The following is a 20,382-nucleotide window of genomic DNA, read 5'->3' on the forward strand; positions in this document are numbered from 1 at the left end:
ACCAAAAGGGCATTCAATATATAATAAAATAAATAATTACCTTAGCCTTCCTCCTAGACTACAACCTTGACGTGGTGGATGGGCTTCTGCGTTATGATGACCCCTAGAGCTGTGCTGGAGGGGGCAACGATATTTAGTTCTGGTAGGGTCACCCAAATAGGTCGAAGGGTAAGAGCCAAGGGAAAGGTAGTCCTTGCAGCTTTCTCAGGGCGGCTTGCAAAGGCGTCTGACCACAGTGGGGTGGCCATTTGAGTGATGGTGTCACGTTAAAAACAGTATTGAGGAAGGCAAAGGGAAACCGCCTCAATTAATTATCTCAAAATCACTGAAGGACAGGGAATATTGGCAGTGATGGATGGATTTAACTATGAGTCCTTGCAACTACAAGAATCGGTCTGCTGGGCCGTGTTTCGTGGCCAACAGCGGGAGAGGCAAGGCATCACACCGTCATCACGCGAAATCTTTATAAGGGAAAGCGGTGGGAGGAGCATATAAAAATGCAGCAGAAAAGGACTGTCTAGGTTATAAAAGGGACTTGTAATGTAAGCATGATGTTGAAAACAGGGAAATTAGAAAATATAAGGTGAGAGATGCAAATAGGAAGTATAGATATTTTAGGGCTGCGGGAGATTAGATGGAGCAAGACAAAGCCATGTACCAAGAATTGCTAACGCAATAGTGGTAACATACAGCGTAGATATTAGAGAGCCAGCGACGGGTTGCAATAGTATTGAACAAAAGCATAGGTTAATGAAGTTAGAGCAAGCGAGTGATAAAACATTACCAGTAAAAGTGAAAGCTGAACGAACGAACTTTGTCATCGTTCATGTTAACATGCAACCAAGAAATTATAGAAAAGAAGTCAAAAGGGTATATTATCAATTAAGAGGGAAAATTGCGGGTGTTAATGGGTTGGGGAACAAGACATGACCGTGGATAAAAAGCAGTTGAGTTCTGCGGCTTAATCATAACAAAAACTTGGTTTAAATACCGCAGAAGGTGAAGGTTTACGTACAAAATACCCGATAATTCAGGAAGATATCAACTAGACTATATAATTATTAGGCGCATATTTATAAATGGCATGATACATTTTCACAGTTTTCCCGGGAGCAGATGCGGATTCAGATCGTAATTTCTTAATGATGTTGAGAAGCCTCCGAGTCAAAAAGATAAAACAGGAAAGATGTTTTCAGAAATGGTATTTGAAAGCATTAACAAGGATAAGAAAGGAGTATCAGCAGGCTTTATAGAAACTATTAGTGAGGGCTGGGAGATGGGTAATATAGAGGAACAATGGGAACATCAAAAAAGGATAGTAACATTAGAAAACGAAACTGTAATTAGGAAAAGAGTAAAGGATTAAAGAGTAAAGGTATTATGGTATGATGATATCTCAAATTTTTTTCAGCCATGGTTTATAGTCAAAAGTATGGTATTCCTACATCATTCTCAGTCGTTTAAGGAATTTCTGCCGTTATTCAGTACATACTAGTATAGTATTTTATCTTCCATTATTGTTATTCCGTATAGAATGTTACTAATCTTCTTTAAATTAACGGATAACAGATTACTTTTAATTTTAAAAAAATATTTGATTCTGAGTTTTCGAACATAATTTTTGATTCAAATGATATTTGGATTTTTTTAAAACTTATTTCGAATGATTTTGTCACCTTTCAAGTGAATATATAACACTATACCATTATCTCCGAAGATACAAGAACGAGAATATTAGAAATTCATTAGAAAACTTTGGTTATTGATATGTTTAATTTATATGCACTCTTGGATCGTTTGATTGAACGATAGTCAATTATCTCAGTATAATTCATCTATCCTTGATAGAATTCGATTCCGTGTGCTATATAGGGGGAAGTTAAAGCTAGGTGGTCAGTAGGGTTCAACTCGAATGCTGTAAGCTTCTAATTTAATGAATGTCGTAACATAATAATGGAAAGTTTTTCGGGATGGAGAATTATTTACACAATTGTTAGCAGAATTTCATTTCGTGGCGTTGTAAAAATATATTCTGAATAAGCTGGATTTCCTGATTTTTACTTTTAAATCCTACTTAGACAGGCTATAGTTTCATCATATCATTATTTTCCGATGCACCGCTAAGATCAAATCCTCGATTAACCAAACACTACCGGCGATGTTGAATTAGAATTAAGTAGAAGAATTAGAATAGAAGAAAACATTATCCTAAAATACAGGGTAGTGTCAATACATATACGAAACGCGGGTTGCCTAAAATCAAGGCACGCTTCCATAACAAGCTGTTTCAAGCTTCTGCGGGTTGTCACCATGCCTTGTGCTTTCCCAGTTCTTGTTGACCTCGGTCATTGGATCAGTCCTTATTTCATTAAGTGAACGAAGGGCCTGGAGGGTTCACTTTCATTTGCCGCACATGTATTAAAACGTGATCCTCCATTTCTGATGGCATGATACAGAATGGGGAGGGCATATCACATATGAAAATCACTAGTACACTAGTAGATTACTGGATAACCACTCACCTGTTTTTGTCGTTGGCGAAAAATGTGTCGGGAACCCAAATTTTCTCGGCGAAATCTCCGGAGAGGGTCAGGATTTCTTCCTCATTACTGAAAGCTAACCGCTCGTCCTTCCAGTACTGATTCAGGTACATGGTAATTGTGTAGTCCTAATCGGAAAAGAAGAAAGAAACACGTTAGAATATCTAGGAGATTGACTTCGATACCCAGCGTTTAACTAAACGCTATTAAGGTGAAGTTGTCCGTGTGTCTATGTCTAGTCAGAAATACCTGAGTCTATACTCACTGTGCTCATCCTGGAGCAATAAAAACTTTAATTTTTTATGCAAAATGATTTCTAATTTAGTAATCTGATACATGCACCTTTTTTGATAATTCTAGATGGAAAAGAAAAAGAGCCAAATAATTGAAATTTTGTAATTTATTAGTCGAATGGGAAACCAGTTTTCTTTGTCTTAGAGTCGTAACATAAATTTGTGGACGTTTTGTGGTAACTTTGTTTGTGATTCTGGAAACGTAGAGAAACCTTTGTAATTTTCACTGATAACTTATTTTCACGCTTCGCCTTCCGACCTCATTGAATTATATTTACCTGTAGATCACACAAATGATTGAAATCCAAATCTTGAAAATGAAATATCGGTGGAGATTGTAAGTGGTTCTTTTCCAACCTATATTAGACCTTTTTTGGACTCGAAATAGACAAAGGGAAACACAAAAATGCGCACAGGATTTTAAATAAAACGGTTTTAATTTAGAGTCTTATTAATGACTTAATTTTGCATTAATAATATAGTTTGTATTGCGCATATTATGAACTAGTCGAGTAATGCGGTATTTATTTAAATTAAATAAATATATCTTTTACAAAACCCAGTTTATGTGGAATATTGTTCTTTTCTGATGGCATTGTTACCCTCATATACTTGCGGACCATTTTTTGTTTCAAACTGAATGTGAAAAAATTACATCTTGATCGAAATGAAAGTATTTTGGACAAAGTTTAAGGATTTAGTTCGATTGACAATTATATTTGTAAATGGTATTAAATTTACACTTAGATATGTCTTTTATGAGCATTTAAAAAAATGTATAATGCGGTGACCGATGCCAATAAGTATCTTCTTTGTGTCAATAGTATAACCTTGACTGAGTTGGCTGAGTAAGTACTTTCTCCTCCAAAGGCTGAACCTTCTTATATTTAGGTATCCTTGAATATTGGTTTTTTATAAAATTTTCTCCCTGTTTTCATTGATTAAAATTCCATGATTGACACTATGCATTTAAAGTCTTGTCATTTAATCGATCGCTTTTTGACTTATTTAAGTTTTTAAATCTGGAATTTCTCTCGCTAGCCAGTTCAGGGACCTTAACGTTAATATCTGTTTAGCGAATATTCCACAGTTTCCTAATCTTCTCCTCCTGTGTACATTTATTTTTGGCACTAATTATGTAACATAGTGTAGCATTAATTGATTTTGTTATATTTTTACCTTTTTCTAAAAAAATATCAGTGCAATTTATTTTGAAACACTATTTATGAAATAGTGTTTAGTTAAACTGTTTATTGTGACGCCTAGCCCATGGTTATGAATAGAAACACAGGGCAAAAATTTTAACTGAGGTAATTTTTTAGTGATCGGAGCGAAAGGGAATCAGTTATTCGTGTAGCAACTAAAGACAATGCATATAAAATTTCACACACCATTGGCCCAGAAAGTATTGTAGTTAACCTCTTGTAACCACGATGAGACGTTTGCATTTAATTAAAGGCCAAGGATAAAAAAATAAGAGAAGAAAAATTATTTTGAAATACGAATATAATTGATACCATATTGTAATATTCGAAATCTGTATTCTAGGAATACCAAAATAATTAATTGTTTTATCGAAATCCAAAAAATTAAATATGGATGTGTCTCATCCAGCATTGAAAATTTTATTCATTACTCTTTAACTGTGATATTTTGACCTTAGTTCCTCAATTAATGTCTTAAGTCTGTACCGATAGCGGAGTATGAATAACTTGATCTCCATTAAAGCATTAATGCTTCTAGAGCGAAAAGCGAGATCGAATGGTGTTGACAGAAACAATGTGGAATCAATGTGAGTATTTATTTAGCCAGAAACGGAGGCATACCAGCAGCCGATATTGATTGACCAAGTGCAAGTAAAATAAAACATGACATAGATTTCATAATTAATTAGATTTGTAATACGTATATATATCGAAAGGAATCAAAATTTGACGACAACTTCAACACTTTATTACACCATCAAATAAAATGATAAGATGCATGATTGTAGGATGAAAACAGATGAGTAAAAATCCAGGAAAAGATAAAAAAAATCACGATACAATTATCACCACATTAGTGAAACTCGCGCGAATAACTGCGATGAATTCAAAATTCGACCTCGAAGAAAAGAAAGGAAACCTCTTACCGGCGCGACGGTGTGAGTCCAATACAATGAATGCTTGACCCTGGCCTTAAAACTGAAAGCGGATGGAAGATCGAACAAGGCCGAAACCCGACTGCAGTTGTAGTCGGTTGGGTGGGGGGAGAGGGGATTATTCCGGCAGTACGTCAGAGCACGAGGCTACTTGAAAAGGCCCTAAACAGAATGACGACTTTGTTCCTGAAATTTCCCGCGATTACCAGCTGTGGGAGACAGGGATTGTGATGAAACCACACCATTCTCGGAGAAATTGAGTCGGTACACGGGAAAATTTCCTCCCTCTGCTCGTTGTTCCGTGGCAATCAAGTGGGTGTGTGTGTATGTGTATTTATGTGCGCGCGTGTGTGTATCGAGCCAGATGACAGGCCTCGCAAGAAAGGGTTAGTTTAGGTGGGCTGTTTGAAATAGCGGCGGTCTCGCGGAGAGGAGTGAGAGATTGATTGATTATGATCGTAATTAGCGCAACGCCTGGCTCAGAGGGGAATCATTGTGCAGGAGTGACCTCTTCCGAATTGTAATGAAAAATCTCCTGGTAGAATTCAAATATTCTGTTATATTTACCCTTTGTTTATTTTTTAAGAAATCAGTCTGTTAATCAATTTGCGAAGAAAGTGGTTTCAGTAATAATAAAAAAAGAGACATCTTACTACGTATCTTTCTTACATTTTAATTTTTCGCTTCGAAGTGTTGACACTTTGAAGGCATTTGTTTCAATATTTCTGAAGTTTTAACTGGAAAAGGGTTGGATTATAAAAAATTCAGATACTATATATAAGATACAAAATGCATTCATTATTAGTTCTTAAATCTTCAGAAGTATGTTGAAAGAGATCAGGTCTTGATCACATTCATTTCTCAAACTTCAACCAACAATTTGGGGAAGAGTATAACTTTTGAAATTTAAAGAATTTTGTGCGTGAGTGAGTTTTGTTTTGACCACTGCAGCGAGGCTTTTCTGAGGGAAAAATAAGGGTAGCATGTTAATTTTTTGGACAGTTTAAAATTGAAAATCTGTATTCAATGTTTCTACGAGAAACGTAACGTAAGAGTACTCGTATACATATGATTTTCTGGATCTTTTTTTGCTTATTCAATTGGATGGAGCACATGCATACCAATTCACAAACTTTTAAATATTTAAAAACGTGATCCATTAGCATTCGGTTTAGGCAAACTGTACTTAGTTTCATTGTATTTCCTTTAAAAGTGCTAATGAATGTTATTTGAAATCCTAGGCGTGGTATAAGAAACTTTACTTGGAAATATTTGCTATCTTATAACTAGGAAATCATACTTCTTGCTATAATTTCACAAAGAGAAGTGCACTTCATAATTAATGGGAGTGATTCATAGAGTCTGATGTTAAACAGGACTTATACAATGATTCGGGTGAAAATCAATAAATGTTGGTTGCATTTTTTTGTAATCCTACTTGCAAAACTATCCAAACTAAAGCAGGGAGCGTGATTGAAAATTTTCAACTGTGTATGTCAGTAGAATGTGTTATTGACAACTCAATAATAATGTTAGAAGAGATAATGAATGTCTTGCATTTCAGGCTGATCGAATTCAAAGAAAAATGAATTTAAGAAGGTTAAAAAAATTTTTTTTTTAAATTGGCACTGGAGATTGTTGTTGGTTAGTTAAATATGCATGAACGTAACAGTGAGAGAATAGAGATGTTTTTCTTTTGATAATTAAGGAGTAAAGGCAGCATAGAAGTCGAAGAGGAGTTAAGATGTGACGTTATATTACGATACACGAAGTCTGCTTAGTGATATATGTCTGACTAGTTCAACTAATTAATAACAAAAGTTGATTGTGTCCAGTAAAAACAGGTGCAATTTAAGTTCTTCTCAAATATACCCAAAAACAAAAAATTTCGATGAAACATCTTGCCTTTTATAGAGATCGAATAGAGGAAAATATAATGCATTGGCCAACAAAAATGGTCAAATCGAAAATTCTTCCCGGGAACGTAAATATGCTTGAGGTTATAAGTGTAGAAAACACATAAACATCGGTTTGAAGAAAGCTATAATTCAGCGTCTCAATAGTTCAGATCAGAATGTTTTAATTAAAGAAGTTCTTGTTAAGTTACGGAAATATTCGTCATTATTCCACTTGAGTTATATATGTTATAAAATTAAAATGTCTTGTAATTAGTGTCGGACGAATCAATATCCTAAATATGTGAGGGTAAGTTTCTCGAGATTACGACTGAAAATTGTTGGATTCCGGAAGCTTTTCTGGCGCCGGAATGCATGCAATTGCGATGATGTCGAATTTAATTTTATTTTAATGAGGCAGACGATGGGGTTATTGGGATCGGGAAAGGAGGAGGGCGCTTTGCCAGTCGGGGAAAGGGTTTTAGGGTGCAGGGTTGGCAAAGGCTAGAGAGTGATAGTGAACGGGGGAGTTAGGGGGGTATGGCAATGAATGATTGATTGACATCTTTAATTAATCCGGCGTGGGAATATGAAACAAGGGAATTTTGCAGGGGGAGGGAGAGAGGGTCGTGGGTGGGGGTGAGTAAATGAATTGAAGGGGATGGGGGGAAGAGGTGGGGGAGGGGAGAGAAGTGGGGGGGGGGGGTGGGGTCACATCTTGGATATAGGCAGACTTGGAATTATTACCCTCTCCCTCATGCCTCTAATCCTGCCAGAAAGTCAAAACAACAGTGAATAACTAATTGGGAAACGTTTCCAGTAATTTTTCCCGGGGAAAAATGGAGAAAATGGGAATTTAGCGAAAATCTTTAGATATGAAAACGCATTGTCATGAAAAAACTCGACGCAAATACTTATTCCTTCAATTTTCCAGAGGCTGTCCCTCTTTCAAGCCTTGCGGTTGGAGAGGAAAAACAAAGGTAGCTATTAATTGAAAAATATTTGTTCTTAACTTTCTCGTGGAGGAAAGGGAATCATAGGGATTTTAATAAAAAAATCTTAAAACGTGAAGGTGCTTTGTGAGAACAAAACCTCGAAGCATGCGCTAATTTTCAGATTGCGCAATTTTCAAAATCTCTGGCTCAGATTTGGAACAATATTTCCCCTTTAAAATGAATGGAAAATGGCGAATACCAGCATTTTCAGGTGATGAAATGTCGCGGTTATTTTACACCAAACACCTGCCTGCTAGTTCAAACCTTGTATTTTAGATTTCTCTTTAAAATGGCATGCTATAATCTAGCGTTGTAACTTTGGCGCACTGTTTACGGTGATTATCATTTTTAAATTTGGTACGCATGTTTCATCTCAATCGCCATGGGGAGGAAAACGAAATATATATTTTCCGTCACAATTGTGATTCGATTGGCGTTATTTTCATTCTAAATAAGCCTTTTAGTAATCGATGCTCGATTTGAGTTTACTTAAACATTAAAAAACCATAAGTATATATTTTTTAATACTTATAACTGTTTCTGTTTATCCCTACCGCATGGTTGCCCATTAGCATACGCTACATTTTATTTATTTACGCAATTTGCAATGAGATTCTCCTTGAAATAGCGTTAATTCAAAGTATCCGTACCATATTCTCTATATTGTCTATATACGCGTTTGATTGGTGAATAAATCTCAGATTACTTGTAACGTCTGTTATCAGAATTCTGATCAATATTGGGTTTTCCCTGAAAATCACTAATTTTGCCCTAAGAATCTTATCCAGTGATATTTTCTTCTTCATTAATATACTTGCATGTTTCCGGTGAAAAACTTGTCTCTCATCCTCTGTAATTTTTATTCTTTCTCTTATTTTTTTAACTTCTGTATGGTGCTAATTGCGTAGACATTTTAATATACTACTAAATACTTAGTTGCCGTGTTTCGCCAAATATGAACTATTTTACTGAATAATAGAACTTGCTATCAACAAAATCTCCTGAATAAAATTGGTAATTTATAGCTAGATTTTGAGTAACTTATCCACTACGTAACGTAAAATTGAGGCTCCTGTCCCATCCCAACGCGCCTTATTTTGCCCCCATACCTTTGATGGAAGATCTGGTCCCCGAAACATCATATAGCTTGGGTGGAGCTGAGGGATACGTATATATCCCTCTTTACCAACCCATACCTATATAGTATATACCCCACCCAATTATATATATATATATATATATATATATATATATATATATATATATATATATATATATAACATTTGGGTGCCACAATAACACCTAAAAAAGGTATCAAAGAAGGCCGAAAGCTCAAATAATCTAACATTTAAGTGTCCTTTTACGTGTTATCTATTCTCTTTTGTGCTCTATTTTGCCGCCCTAATGTTATATTGCTCTCGTGGTGCTTCTACAGCATCAGCATATACGTATATATACTCCCGAGTCATGGCAGACGTTCAGACGAGACTAGACGTGAATTTGAATCTTCCTCGGGATGGAGAGGGCGAAAGAAGAGGAGAATGTGGCAAGTGAGGCAGAGCATCAAATAAGGCCGTGTTCATTGATTGATTTATTGATAAGTCCCAGCTACTTACTGCTTCTTGTCGCTCAAAAGGCCGGAAATGTGGGCTGGGAGGCGACTGGCAAAGGCGGCCGACTTTGGAGGAGGGCGATGGAGCGGAAGGGAGGAGGGCCGGGGGCCGAGAAGTGAAAGCGGTCAGTAGGTGGGGGCGGAAGGCGGCTTTTGCTTATGAGGATGGTTGATCATTTGTTCACGGGACAAGATCCAGTTTGTCATGTGCTGAAATGAGCAGCCAATTGCTATTAGTATTAAAGACGCAATGTTATATGCATTGGCCGAACCAGAAGCTTAAGAGCCCTACCTGAACTGGAAAAATTAAGCACTAGCAATAATAGTTCAATCATATGATTCGGTTTACTTCAGTCCTCAAATATCCTCTATTCAGATCTATATTCACTCACCCACTGATAGATTTTGTTTTACGTCCTAAGTTTGTTCTTCGTACTTGTCTTTTGGTCTACATGTACAGAAACTACCCATCTGTTTTCCCTTTTAATATTTTTACTCATATTTTGTGCCACAAGGTACATTCAATCCATTTACAATGCCTGTCCAATAACCGGAGCATGCTAATTACGTCTTCGTTCCCCTTGCCTCATTCGACGCCCCATTTAGAGTTACATTACGGAGGAAGATTAAGAGATTACATTTTAAAAGCAAAAAGCGACAGATAAACATAGTTAGGATATAAAGGAATTTCGGGTAAAGACCTTAATAAGGAGCAAGAGCATGCTGTATGTGAGACCTTGTCTATGAGACATGAGAATGAGCGTAGATTGAAGGCTTTTGACATTTGAGTGCGGCGGTGAATGGAGTAAATAAGTTTGGAAGAGAAGAAGACCAACAAAATATGGAGGCTGATGAAAGAACGTCTCTGAGGGAAATACGAAAAAAATGCAGAAAAGCTGGATGGAGGAAAATTGAAAAGCTGTTTGCTAAAGGTCGTGAAGAGAGAAGCCACGTTGGAAAGTTTGGTAGAGGAAGGAAGCGAGTTGACTTTATAGACAGGCTGAAGATATGAAGAAATGAAGGCAATGAAGTATGTCAAACAAGGGGATCTATCTTGGAGCATACGATATATTCGAAGGGACCATTCTGAATCCTCATCATCTAATAGGTGAAATACCTAAAGTGAATGATTGAAAATACAAAATACATAAAACTCCTTATACCCTGATGAAAGTGGCTGTGACTTTTCCTCGTTCACAGCAAGTAAGTATAAGGGTGCTATCTGTGTGTGTGTGTGTGTATATATATATATATATATATATATATATTTTTTTTTTTAAGGTAATCTACCGGTTAAGGTAGGTTTTTGGATGGATGCAACTACCAAACAAATATTTTATTACTCCTAGCAAAAAACAAAATCCATCATTCTACTCGATATCAGGTCCCTCTTCATCTCTGAGTACTTTCTTCCTCCCTTCATCCCGTCCATCATTCCTATCCTGTTCCTTCCCTTTCCTCTTTTGCCCAACATTCTACCCTCTATCACAGTCTTCAACATCCCACTGCCGGTCAATACCCCCTCAACCACTTTTCCAGCCTCCATAGGATTGCTCCCAACAAACCCCTCTCTTCGCCCACCATGCCAAGTACTTCCTCATTTGTTTTCTTCTCTGCCCATTTCACCTTCTCCATTCTTCTCCACACCCACATTTTAAAAGCCTCCAATCTGCGTCTATCCTCCTGCTTCAATGACCACGTTTCCGCACCGTACATAGCTACGCTCCATATCAAGGTTTTTACGAGTCTATTCTTAACATCCTTACTCAGCGTCCCTGTCATCAACTCCCTCCTCCTTGTGAAAGCCTCTTTGCCTAGCGCAATTCTTCTCCTTACGTCCCTACTACTTTGACCGTGTTGGTCCAAAACACTACCGAGATACGTAAACTGTTCTACCTGCTCTATTTTTTGCCCACCTATTTTAATGTTAAGCTTGGCCTTTTTCTTTCTAGAAAATCGCATAACCTTTGTTTTACTAATGTTGATTCTCATCCCATACCTGTCGCACTGAATTTCCAATTCACTCAGCAATGCTTGCAGCCCCTTGGCTGACTGACAAACTAAAGCTTGGTCATCAGCAAACCTAACTGATTTTACGAATTCCCCGCCCACTTTCATTCCTACCTCCAGTTCTTCCCATGCCTCTTTGATCATTCCCTCTGCATACAGGTTGAACAGCAACGGTGATAATGGGCAACCCTGCCTTACACCCCTTCCTAGCACTGCCCATCCTGACTCCCCGTTTCCCACCCGCACCTGAGCAGTCTGAGACATGTACAGGTTGCGGATTAGCCTCCTTTAACTCCAATCTATTCCTATTTTCTGCAATATACTCATTAGTTTTTCCCAATTCACCCTATCAAACGCTTTTTCGAAATCTACGAAACAGGCAAATACCTCCTGGTTGTGTTCTATATTCCTCTCGATTAATAATCTCATTACTTCAATGGCATCACGCGTACCTCTCCCCTTCCTAAACCCAAACTGCTCATCCCCTAAGTAATCATTTGCCCTACTCTCTATTCTTTTGTTTATGATCCTGAGAACAACTTTAGCTGCGTGGGATATCAAACTAATTGTCCTATAGTCCTCACATGACGTGGCCTTTACCTTTTTCGGAATAGGAACTAAAACTTATCTCACAAAGTCTTCCGGCCAGATTCTCTCCTCATAAATACTACGGATCCATATAGCCTCTTCCTCCCACATTTTCCTAAGCATTTTAAAAGTTCCACGGGAATGTTATCTACCCCCACGGCCTTATTTAGTTTCATCTCCCTTAATGCCCTTTCTATCTCATTGTCTAATATGCCTGGACCTAAGCTGTCTTCCTCTACGTCATTTTCTTTTTCAATGTCTAACTTTGTTGGTCTGAGTTCTTTACTATACAGTTCTTATATATATATATATATATATATATATATATATATATATATATATATATATATACATATAATATACAAACACATGCATATAATGGTAGCATATTTCTTTATGGAAATTTACCATTGCGAAATTTGATAGAATTATAATAATATAATTTTCTCCGGATATTTAATTCGTACAATGTATCTCAATGATAATTCGTAATACATTAAAAAAATCATGTTTTGCTCATGATAAAAGTGAATAATCATGGAAGAGCGTAGCGAAATTAAAAGAAAGCCGCGGAAAGCTGCCTAATACTCCTTTAATTACCATGCAACCAAGGAAGTTTTCATCGTGACTACATGGATGATGAAGAGTAATATAACTCTTATCCAAATGTAGTTTGTAAGTACTCTAATTATCACAGGTAATATACCGGTTAAGTTAGGCTTTAGATGGACTCAACTATCAAATAAATTACTATCTTATCTCTCCTAACAGAACACAGCCCAACATCCTACTCTAACACTGGCCCCTCTTCATCTCTGTATACTTCCATCCTCCCTACATCCCGTCCAACATCCCTATCCTATTCCTGCCTCTTCCTAGCTTACCTAACATTCTCCCTTCTATCACAGTCTTCAATATCCCACTGCCGATCAATATACCTTGAACCCATCTTGCCTATCTCCTTAAGATTTCTCCCAGCAATCCACTTTCTTCACCTACCATACCTTGCACTTCCTCATTTGTTTTCCTCTCTGCCCATATCACTTTTTCTATCCTTCTCCACGCCCTAATTTCAAAAATCTCCAATCTTATATGCAAATGGCATATATCTAACGTCATAATACAACCTCTTTGATGAGATTATGAATTTCAGAACGTGCATTACGTATATTGTTTTGACAGTAAGAGAAAAAGAACGAGACGTTAAAAAAAGTCTTTCCGTATTTCGAGTTACTCGTTTATTTTGGCCTTTGTGGGATTTCCCTTTGCCGGTCAAACATCCCATGCGGGTAAACGTTTCGAGTCCATCTTCAATATGAATTTGTTCTGTTCAAATCTCTTCTCTCCAGAGCCAGGAACAATACATTTAATAGAATTGAACGAGTCTCTCTGACGCGGGTGATGTGCGATCAAAAACCATGATTTCGAATGCCGTCTCAAGTTCGGATGCTAAATCACCATTTTGCTTGTTTTATATTTGAAATGAAATGATCAAAGGTGCCCTACTGCCTGTAAATATTCAAATACTTTTAATTCAGTATTGAGAGACGTGGAATTCGCCGATTAATAGGCATTAATCAATCAGTTGGAGAAAGAGAAGATTTTTCCAAAGGATTTATTTGGCCAATGTATGACGAACAGATGGTCGGTTGAAATAAGGCAATTGATTTGTGCTGAAATGTATCAGCAAATATCTCCTGTATCCATTTTTAGTTGGCGCATTGATTAAAAAGCAGGAATTTATAGGGTCAAATGAAACTGATCGTAGTCATGGCAGTCCTTGAATGCGGGGAAAATAAAAGAAATATCTGTTAGATTAAAGAGGGGACTAAGTCAAACTTGATACGTTTTCATAATAAGTCCACTGGACGGTGAGTTTGGTAGAGGTTAGACAAGATGTAACATCCAGATATACCTAAATGAAGCTAGAATTGATTCATATCCTCAATCGGCAGTTTCCTTGGTGCAACTTAGCAAGCAGTGCTCTAATGTTCTCCCGCCGAAATGTAATTACAAGCGAGCGAACAAGTTGGGCCTATGATTCCGCCTGGAGAACAGCGAAATGTGAATTAATCGAATTTCCTCATTAAATCGTGCCTATAATACAGTTTGAGTTTCTCTGTGAGCAGGTAAACAAACTTCTGGCCTGATAAAGTCAATTAAAATAATATAAAATCGCTGAAAATGGATTTTTACTGTTTAAAAATATTCAAATACTTTTGATTGAATATGTGAAACCGGAGAATCAACTCAAACTTCATTGATTGAAAGGCTTTTGTGCCTCTCAATCAATAATATCTACCTACTTAAAAGGTAGATTTTTATAATAGAAATAATAATTCGGCTTCTTTCGTGCGAGATTGAGGCTGTGGCAGTCTCTTCTTCCATATAATCTATCGCCAAATGCATTCAATGAAAATTTAATTACGTTTGAGTGCTAAATTTTATAAAATAATAACTAGTTAATGACGATCGATTTACAATAAATATTCATGAGTACAAAGAGTCTAGAAAGATACACAACATTGTGAGAAAAACTCAAGGTATAAGGCTTTTATACTTGACAAAACAACTAACTACAGGAAGTTATCAATACATGAAGGGGAGTGTAAAAAACTTGCGAAAACCTACATTTAGATAAAGATAATGTTATAATTTAATAAAATAAATAAATAAAAATCAGGGCAAGAAAAATACAGAAGACGTAGAAGGAAAAACTGATTTTCTCATATAAATTTGGAGGAAAATTAAAAAATGAAATTACTGATTAATAATACAGGAGAGAGAACCCATAGACTTTTAGTTTCTAATTGTCATGAATATTCCTGTTTCTTTCTTCATCTCTTCCTTGACTTCTGTCCGCCTTCATCCTAGCCATTAAGTCTACTCACTTCCATTCTCTATCCTGCTGACCCAATGTTATCCCATATATGACGGCCTTCAGCATCCCAATAACTTTGTTTCCTCCACCCACTGTCTCTGCCTCTTTCGGATTTAGCCCAGTAACTTACGCCCATGGACCTTATTTCGAACTCAGCGTTTGTCTTCCTGTCCCTGTACAACTTATTTTCTCCAATTTCCGTTAAAAACCTTCAATTTATTCTCATTCTCTTGCCTCAAAGACCAGTTCTCACATTTATAATGCATAGCGCTCCTTATTAAAGCTTTCAGTTTGCCCCTACCAACAAAAATTGAGGAACTTTTGTTGCCAGTGGATACAGTTAAACTAGACTGTTATGAGAAAAGTGATCGGAGTTAGTTTCATGTCGTTAAATTTGAATAAATTTTTCTCTTTCAATAAGGTCATAGTACTGCAATGAGTCCACATCCATTCACATATCTTCATCCCCACTTGCATTTGAAAATATTTCCAGTAAGATTTCCGAATGCGCGGTTTGCAGCAAGGCTTACAATACAACGACAGTCATTTAGACTTAAAGTGTTTATTATTTATATTAACTTTAATTACGTCTTTTCCTTCATGAAAGGATGTTAACTTTTCACTAAGAAGAAAATAAGTGATTGAAATTGAGACGTATTAATGACATTTATTAAGAGTTGTGAATTTTTCAGGCTGGGTTAGATAACCATCGCTTCATTGGCTGAAGGTCAGATTTTTAAATAGCATTTGGAATTGCTCATCGGACACCATGTCCAATCAACGTGATGATAAAAAGAGAAATTACATAAAAGTCGCAACTGTTAGTGATTTATTTCTTTGGGGGGTTTATTTTTTCGAACTAAATATCAAAGAAGCTCGCCGTAAAGAGAAATGAATGGAATTGATGAATGCGAGTTACCGATATCAGACCATATATCACAGTTTTCATCATTCCTTTGTCTTTAAATGCCCCGCATACATGTTTTCTGCCTACTTCGGATGTTTCCTAACAATCCCCTCTCCTCCCCCACCATGCCTAGCACTTTAATCTAAGCCGATCATTTTGTTTCAATGGCCAATTTTAAGGTTAAATGATACACCTTCTCTAGTTTTTGAGTTTTTGCCCAACTATTTTTAAATTTAATTTAGTTTTCCTCTTTTGTCAAAAACCTCATAGACCTTTGTCTTCTTGGTAACGAGACGAGGATTGGAACGAGAAAAGAGTCAAACTTCGCAGCTTTTGTTTCAGGCGGGCAAAAACTGAATAGGGCGTAACATATTGTTATTTTCCGGCAAGCCTTGAAAAGAAAGAATTTGGCAGTCTCGCACAAGTTGTGTTTAGGGTGGGAAACGGATGGCGCAGTGGATAATAAACTGGCTTCCCACCCCGAGGACCCGGGTACGAATCTCGGAGGTGGCAGGATTTTTTCAGTGGTATCCAGATCCCTGCTTGAGGTGCTATGCGGAGATGATTGAAAGTCAGTACGACGTTCGCCAGAAGAAACGTTAAAATATGGATCCCTTGGTGCATATCATATCGGACTAGTTTCTGTCCACCCTTCAAACCCAGAAAATTCTACATCTGCTCAATCACCATCCTAACCCTAATTGTGAAAATGGCCTCAACTATTAATCCCCTGCCCTGTTAAATACATCTACTACTCAGGTGTGTTTACTTGAGTAAGGACGGAGGTATATATTGGAATAACTCTATAAACTTTTTCTTCTCCAACTCCCTACATCTACATAATACCCCGCAAGCCGCTACAAGGGCGTGTGGCGGGGGCTCATATCATGAATGCATTAAATTTTTCGTTGGAATCATATTTAAGAGGCTCCTGAATTATCAAATCTATCTGCTATCACTGAACTAATCTATTTGAAATATCAGGACGCCTATTGTTTGCACTAACCTCCGAATTTTGAACGAATATTTCGAAAAAATCTATCTTCCCTCAAATGAGCGGAAACATTTCCGGCGGTGGAGAAAAATATTAACCGTAAAACACCTATTTTGGAAAAATGAAATGAGAAACCTTACCTCTTAGCCCCAAACGTAAAGTACGGACGTAAAATACGGACGGCTTGGAGGAGGGATTCCTGTCTGTCGTGCTACGCAAAATTCTGATATGCCGTGGAAAAAAAGTTAGTGACTGAATTTCTCACCGCGCTTGTAGGGCAGAACGTCGGGATGAACTTCTTCCCAACGGCGGCTGATGAATACTCCCCTCCCCCCTCTCCTTTTCCTCCCGAAAGGAATTTTTTCCTCTATCCATTTTTTTTACTCTCTTAAGACCGATGTTCATCCCTTTTGCGCTTGTCCTCTCCCCTCTCCCTCCTTAAGGAATGTATTGCTTTCGTTTGTTCCGACGTCTCCCACCACTTCCTTCCTCCCCCTGTGCCACCCTCCATGTTCATTCTCCTCGCAGTCACCCCACTACTCACCCCCCAACCTCCCCCTCCACATATACACCCTCCGGAGCTCTTCCACACCACCTTCCATTTCCCCCCTCACCCCCATTTGGATGGGCCTTTACAACTCAGCTGATCGTGTTCAACGAGCGATGTTCATATTCCCTCCGCTGCTTGCCAGTCGCCTCTCCCGGGAATATTTCCCCTTCTCCTCCAGCCCTTCTCCAACTCCCCCAGTACCCCATGACCCTTCGCGAAATGGGGGTACAGAATGAGATAGGGGGGGAGAATAGGGACGGGAAGGATGTGGGCGAGCTTCGGAGCCAAGGCGGCGACTTAAACTACGATCCCCCACCCTCTTTACTTCCTCTTCCACCTCCCACACCCCTCTCTCCCCCCCCACACCTCTGCCCTCCCCGCTTACTTATTGTTCGTCGTACCCTCCCTCCCCATCCCTCTACTCTCTCATCCTCCTATCTCCATTCTTCTTTTCTCCCTTTTCTCTCGTTTCACCTTACCCCGCGACGCCAAGCCTTGGCTCCTCAACAACACGGAGCACATTCTCGTTTCCATGTCAGCGGGCAGTGCCATTCGAGGCGCCTGACTTTCTCCCCGCCCGATGCTCTCGGATCGGTGGCCTAGCTTTCATGTACGTCCGCCCTTCCTTCTTTCCGCCCCCGCGTCCACCTCCCGACGCTCACCAACCGGATGGGGGACGAGCGGCGAGTCTGGCACGGGTCGAAAATGAGCAGAGGTATATCCCAAAAAGCACAGTTCTTCGCGATTGCATTTTAAATGGGTAAAAGACTGCGAAAATCAAAGGGATCACGCCTCGGTTGTCCCCGCGTGAACGGTTCGAATGGCTTATCCTATTGACCGCTCTCGAAAAAAATAACGAACCTATTGGATGTAATTTTCGCGGAAAATACGCTTTGAGAATCAACAAGAAGAAAATTAAAAACCTTGTGTGTGGAAGAGAGAAGCTGAAGGTAGGACTCAAAATTTGAGAAGTGAAAAACTAGAGCTAGGGAAACCAGAAACTAATAGAATACTTCATCTAATTGGGCAGCAGTATAACTCGGGATGGAGAGAGTTCGACCGCAAGTGAAGAATAGCTCAATCTGAAGAAAGCACTCATGAAAAAGAGGCAAATACTGCTGTGTTCAATGAACCTGAGGTTGGAAGTAGCTCGTCAAATACGCTCGTATGGAACATTTAATTGCATGTATCAGAGACACAGAACATTGAAAAAGTGGACTAGCGGCGTAGTGAAGCCTTTGAAAACAGAGGAGGATGCTGAAGATTAAATGGATAGGAAAAGTGAGCAACGTGGAAGTATTTAGATGAGTAGGAGAGGAAAGAAACATATGTATTTCTACGACGAAAAAAAACTATTAAATGGGTTGCACACGCCTAAAATGCTGAATGGATTGATTAGAACCATAATAGAAAGATCCCGAGAGGAAGATCCAGCGACAAGTATATTACACGAATTAAGATGGACGTAAAATAGAGAATCCATCAGGGAGTGAGTAAATTAACTATGAGGAGAAAACAATAGAGGATTGAAGTTAACCAATCTATGGATTGAAATACCGATGACGATTATGGCCAAAAGTGGACGGAATTAACGTAAGCGTAACTACCCCGTATCTCCCTACCTCGAAGTATTAGTGTGTGCTGCCAAATCCCCAGAAGGCAGAGACAGTTGGTTTTTTGTTGAAATACTCTATATTTTAGTACCAAGGCACAAATTGTGAAGTACAAAACAAAACTATGTACCTTATGTCCATAATTATTTGATCGAATGGGTCCTTTCTGTTAGATCGTTGGTGCCACATAAATTCACATTGGATGATAATATTGCTTCTTCGACCAGGCTTCCACAGTCCTTCGTTGGTGTCTGGGTTCACTCCAATAGTTGGATCCCGAGAATTCTCCATGCGATTTCCTGTCAAATGCATGTACTTGCACCTTTGATGATGACGAATGCCGTTGTAACTTTCACAAAAGTCAGATATTTTTTAAGTCACTCGATGGATACAATTGCTCACGTTTCCTTATCTCTTCCTTATAATCTCATTATCAAACTCATTTCGTGCTCTCGATTACGAAGTCATGAACTCTTTAGAATGCCTTTACTCTGCATGAAACGAGCAGCATGATGTTTATCTGTGAGGTTTTCTGAATAATTGAATCAAGCATCATGACACGCGATGTACATCCTGTCAGAAATTGCTATACTAAGGTAAACAATCAAAGTAAACAACAAATGTTTACAAGAGAGCTGTCAAGGAAACGATACGAAAGCAAACAACAATTGAGATACGAAAGTAAACAAGATAACGATAAATGTTTACCGAAACACCATCAAAGAATCAAATAGCGTTCGCCTTCTGAACTACTCGTATTCTAGGTCACGTGTGTGTTGTATCGGATAGAATGCTCGCAGGAGCATAATCCACAGCATTCCGGTACATCTATTAACTACCATCTCATAGTAAACGATAAAAGCTCCATGTAATGAAAAACTGACAAGGAAAATTAAAGAGGACGCCTTGAATGTAAGTATGTCTCCAGCGATCCAACTCGAAACATTGAAATACGTATGTTGCAAGTTTTCTGGTTCGGTCAAAGAATATTTGGTGCAAATAATTACTACATACTTATGCCACCCTAAGCAATGGAGCGAAACGTGTAAAATTAACACTATTGGAAATTATGTTGACGTTTCATGTACGTATTAAAACTGTTTGCAATAAGCGATGCATGTAACTTCCTGTAGTGTGAACCGTATGAACATACTTCGTGATAGTATTTGATTAAATGCATTTATGTAAAATCGCCGTTTAACGTAAAACTGCGCAAGATAATACATTACTGGCAACGATCGATAGACGATTTGTTTATTTTAAACTTATCATAACACGATCAAACAACATAAGGATTAAAAAAACTCAAGAGAACCATCATATCTCTATTCAAACTCACGCGTACCGCTGCGGGTGTTGTTCGA

At 38.1% G+C, this 20,382-nt stretch overlaps 1 protein-coding gene across 3 annotated transcripts in view; it reads right to left on the reverse strand.

Moving 5' to 3' along the window:
- Lcch3 (Ligand-gated chloride channel homolog 3) overlaps positions 1-20,382 on the reverse strand; it is a 159,106-nt gene that overhangs the window by 21,481 nt on the left and 117,243 nt on the right. For all 3 annotated transcript variants that reach the window (XR_011702829.1, XM_071596730.1, XM_071596729.1), the window contains exon 4: positions 2,523-2,668. Coding sequence is in view for 2 of the 3 variants with exons in the window: in XM_071596730.1 (XP_071452831.1) it covers positions 2,523-2,668 (146 nt within the window). In the remaining variant the exon portion in view is untranslated. The remainder of the gene's footprint in view (positions 1-2,522; positions 2,669-20,382) is intronic.

This window comes from Hetaerina americana, unplaced genomic scaffold (genome assembly GCF_022747635.1).
Source record: "Hetaerina americana unplaced genomic scaffold, ioHetAmer1.1.p SCAF_8, whole genome shotgun sequence".
Lineage (NCBI taxonomy): Eukaryota > Metazoa > Arthropoda > Insecta > Odonata > Calopterygidae > Hetaerina > Hetaerina americana.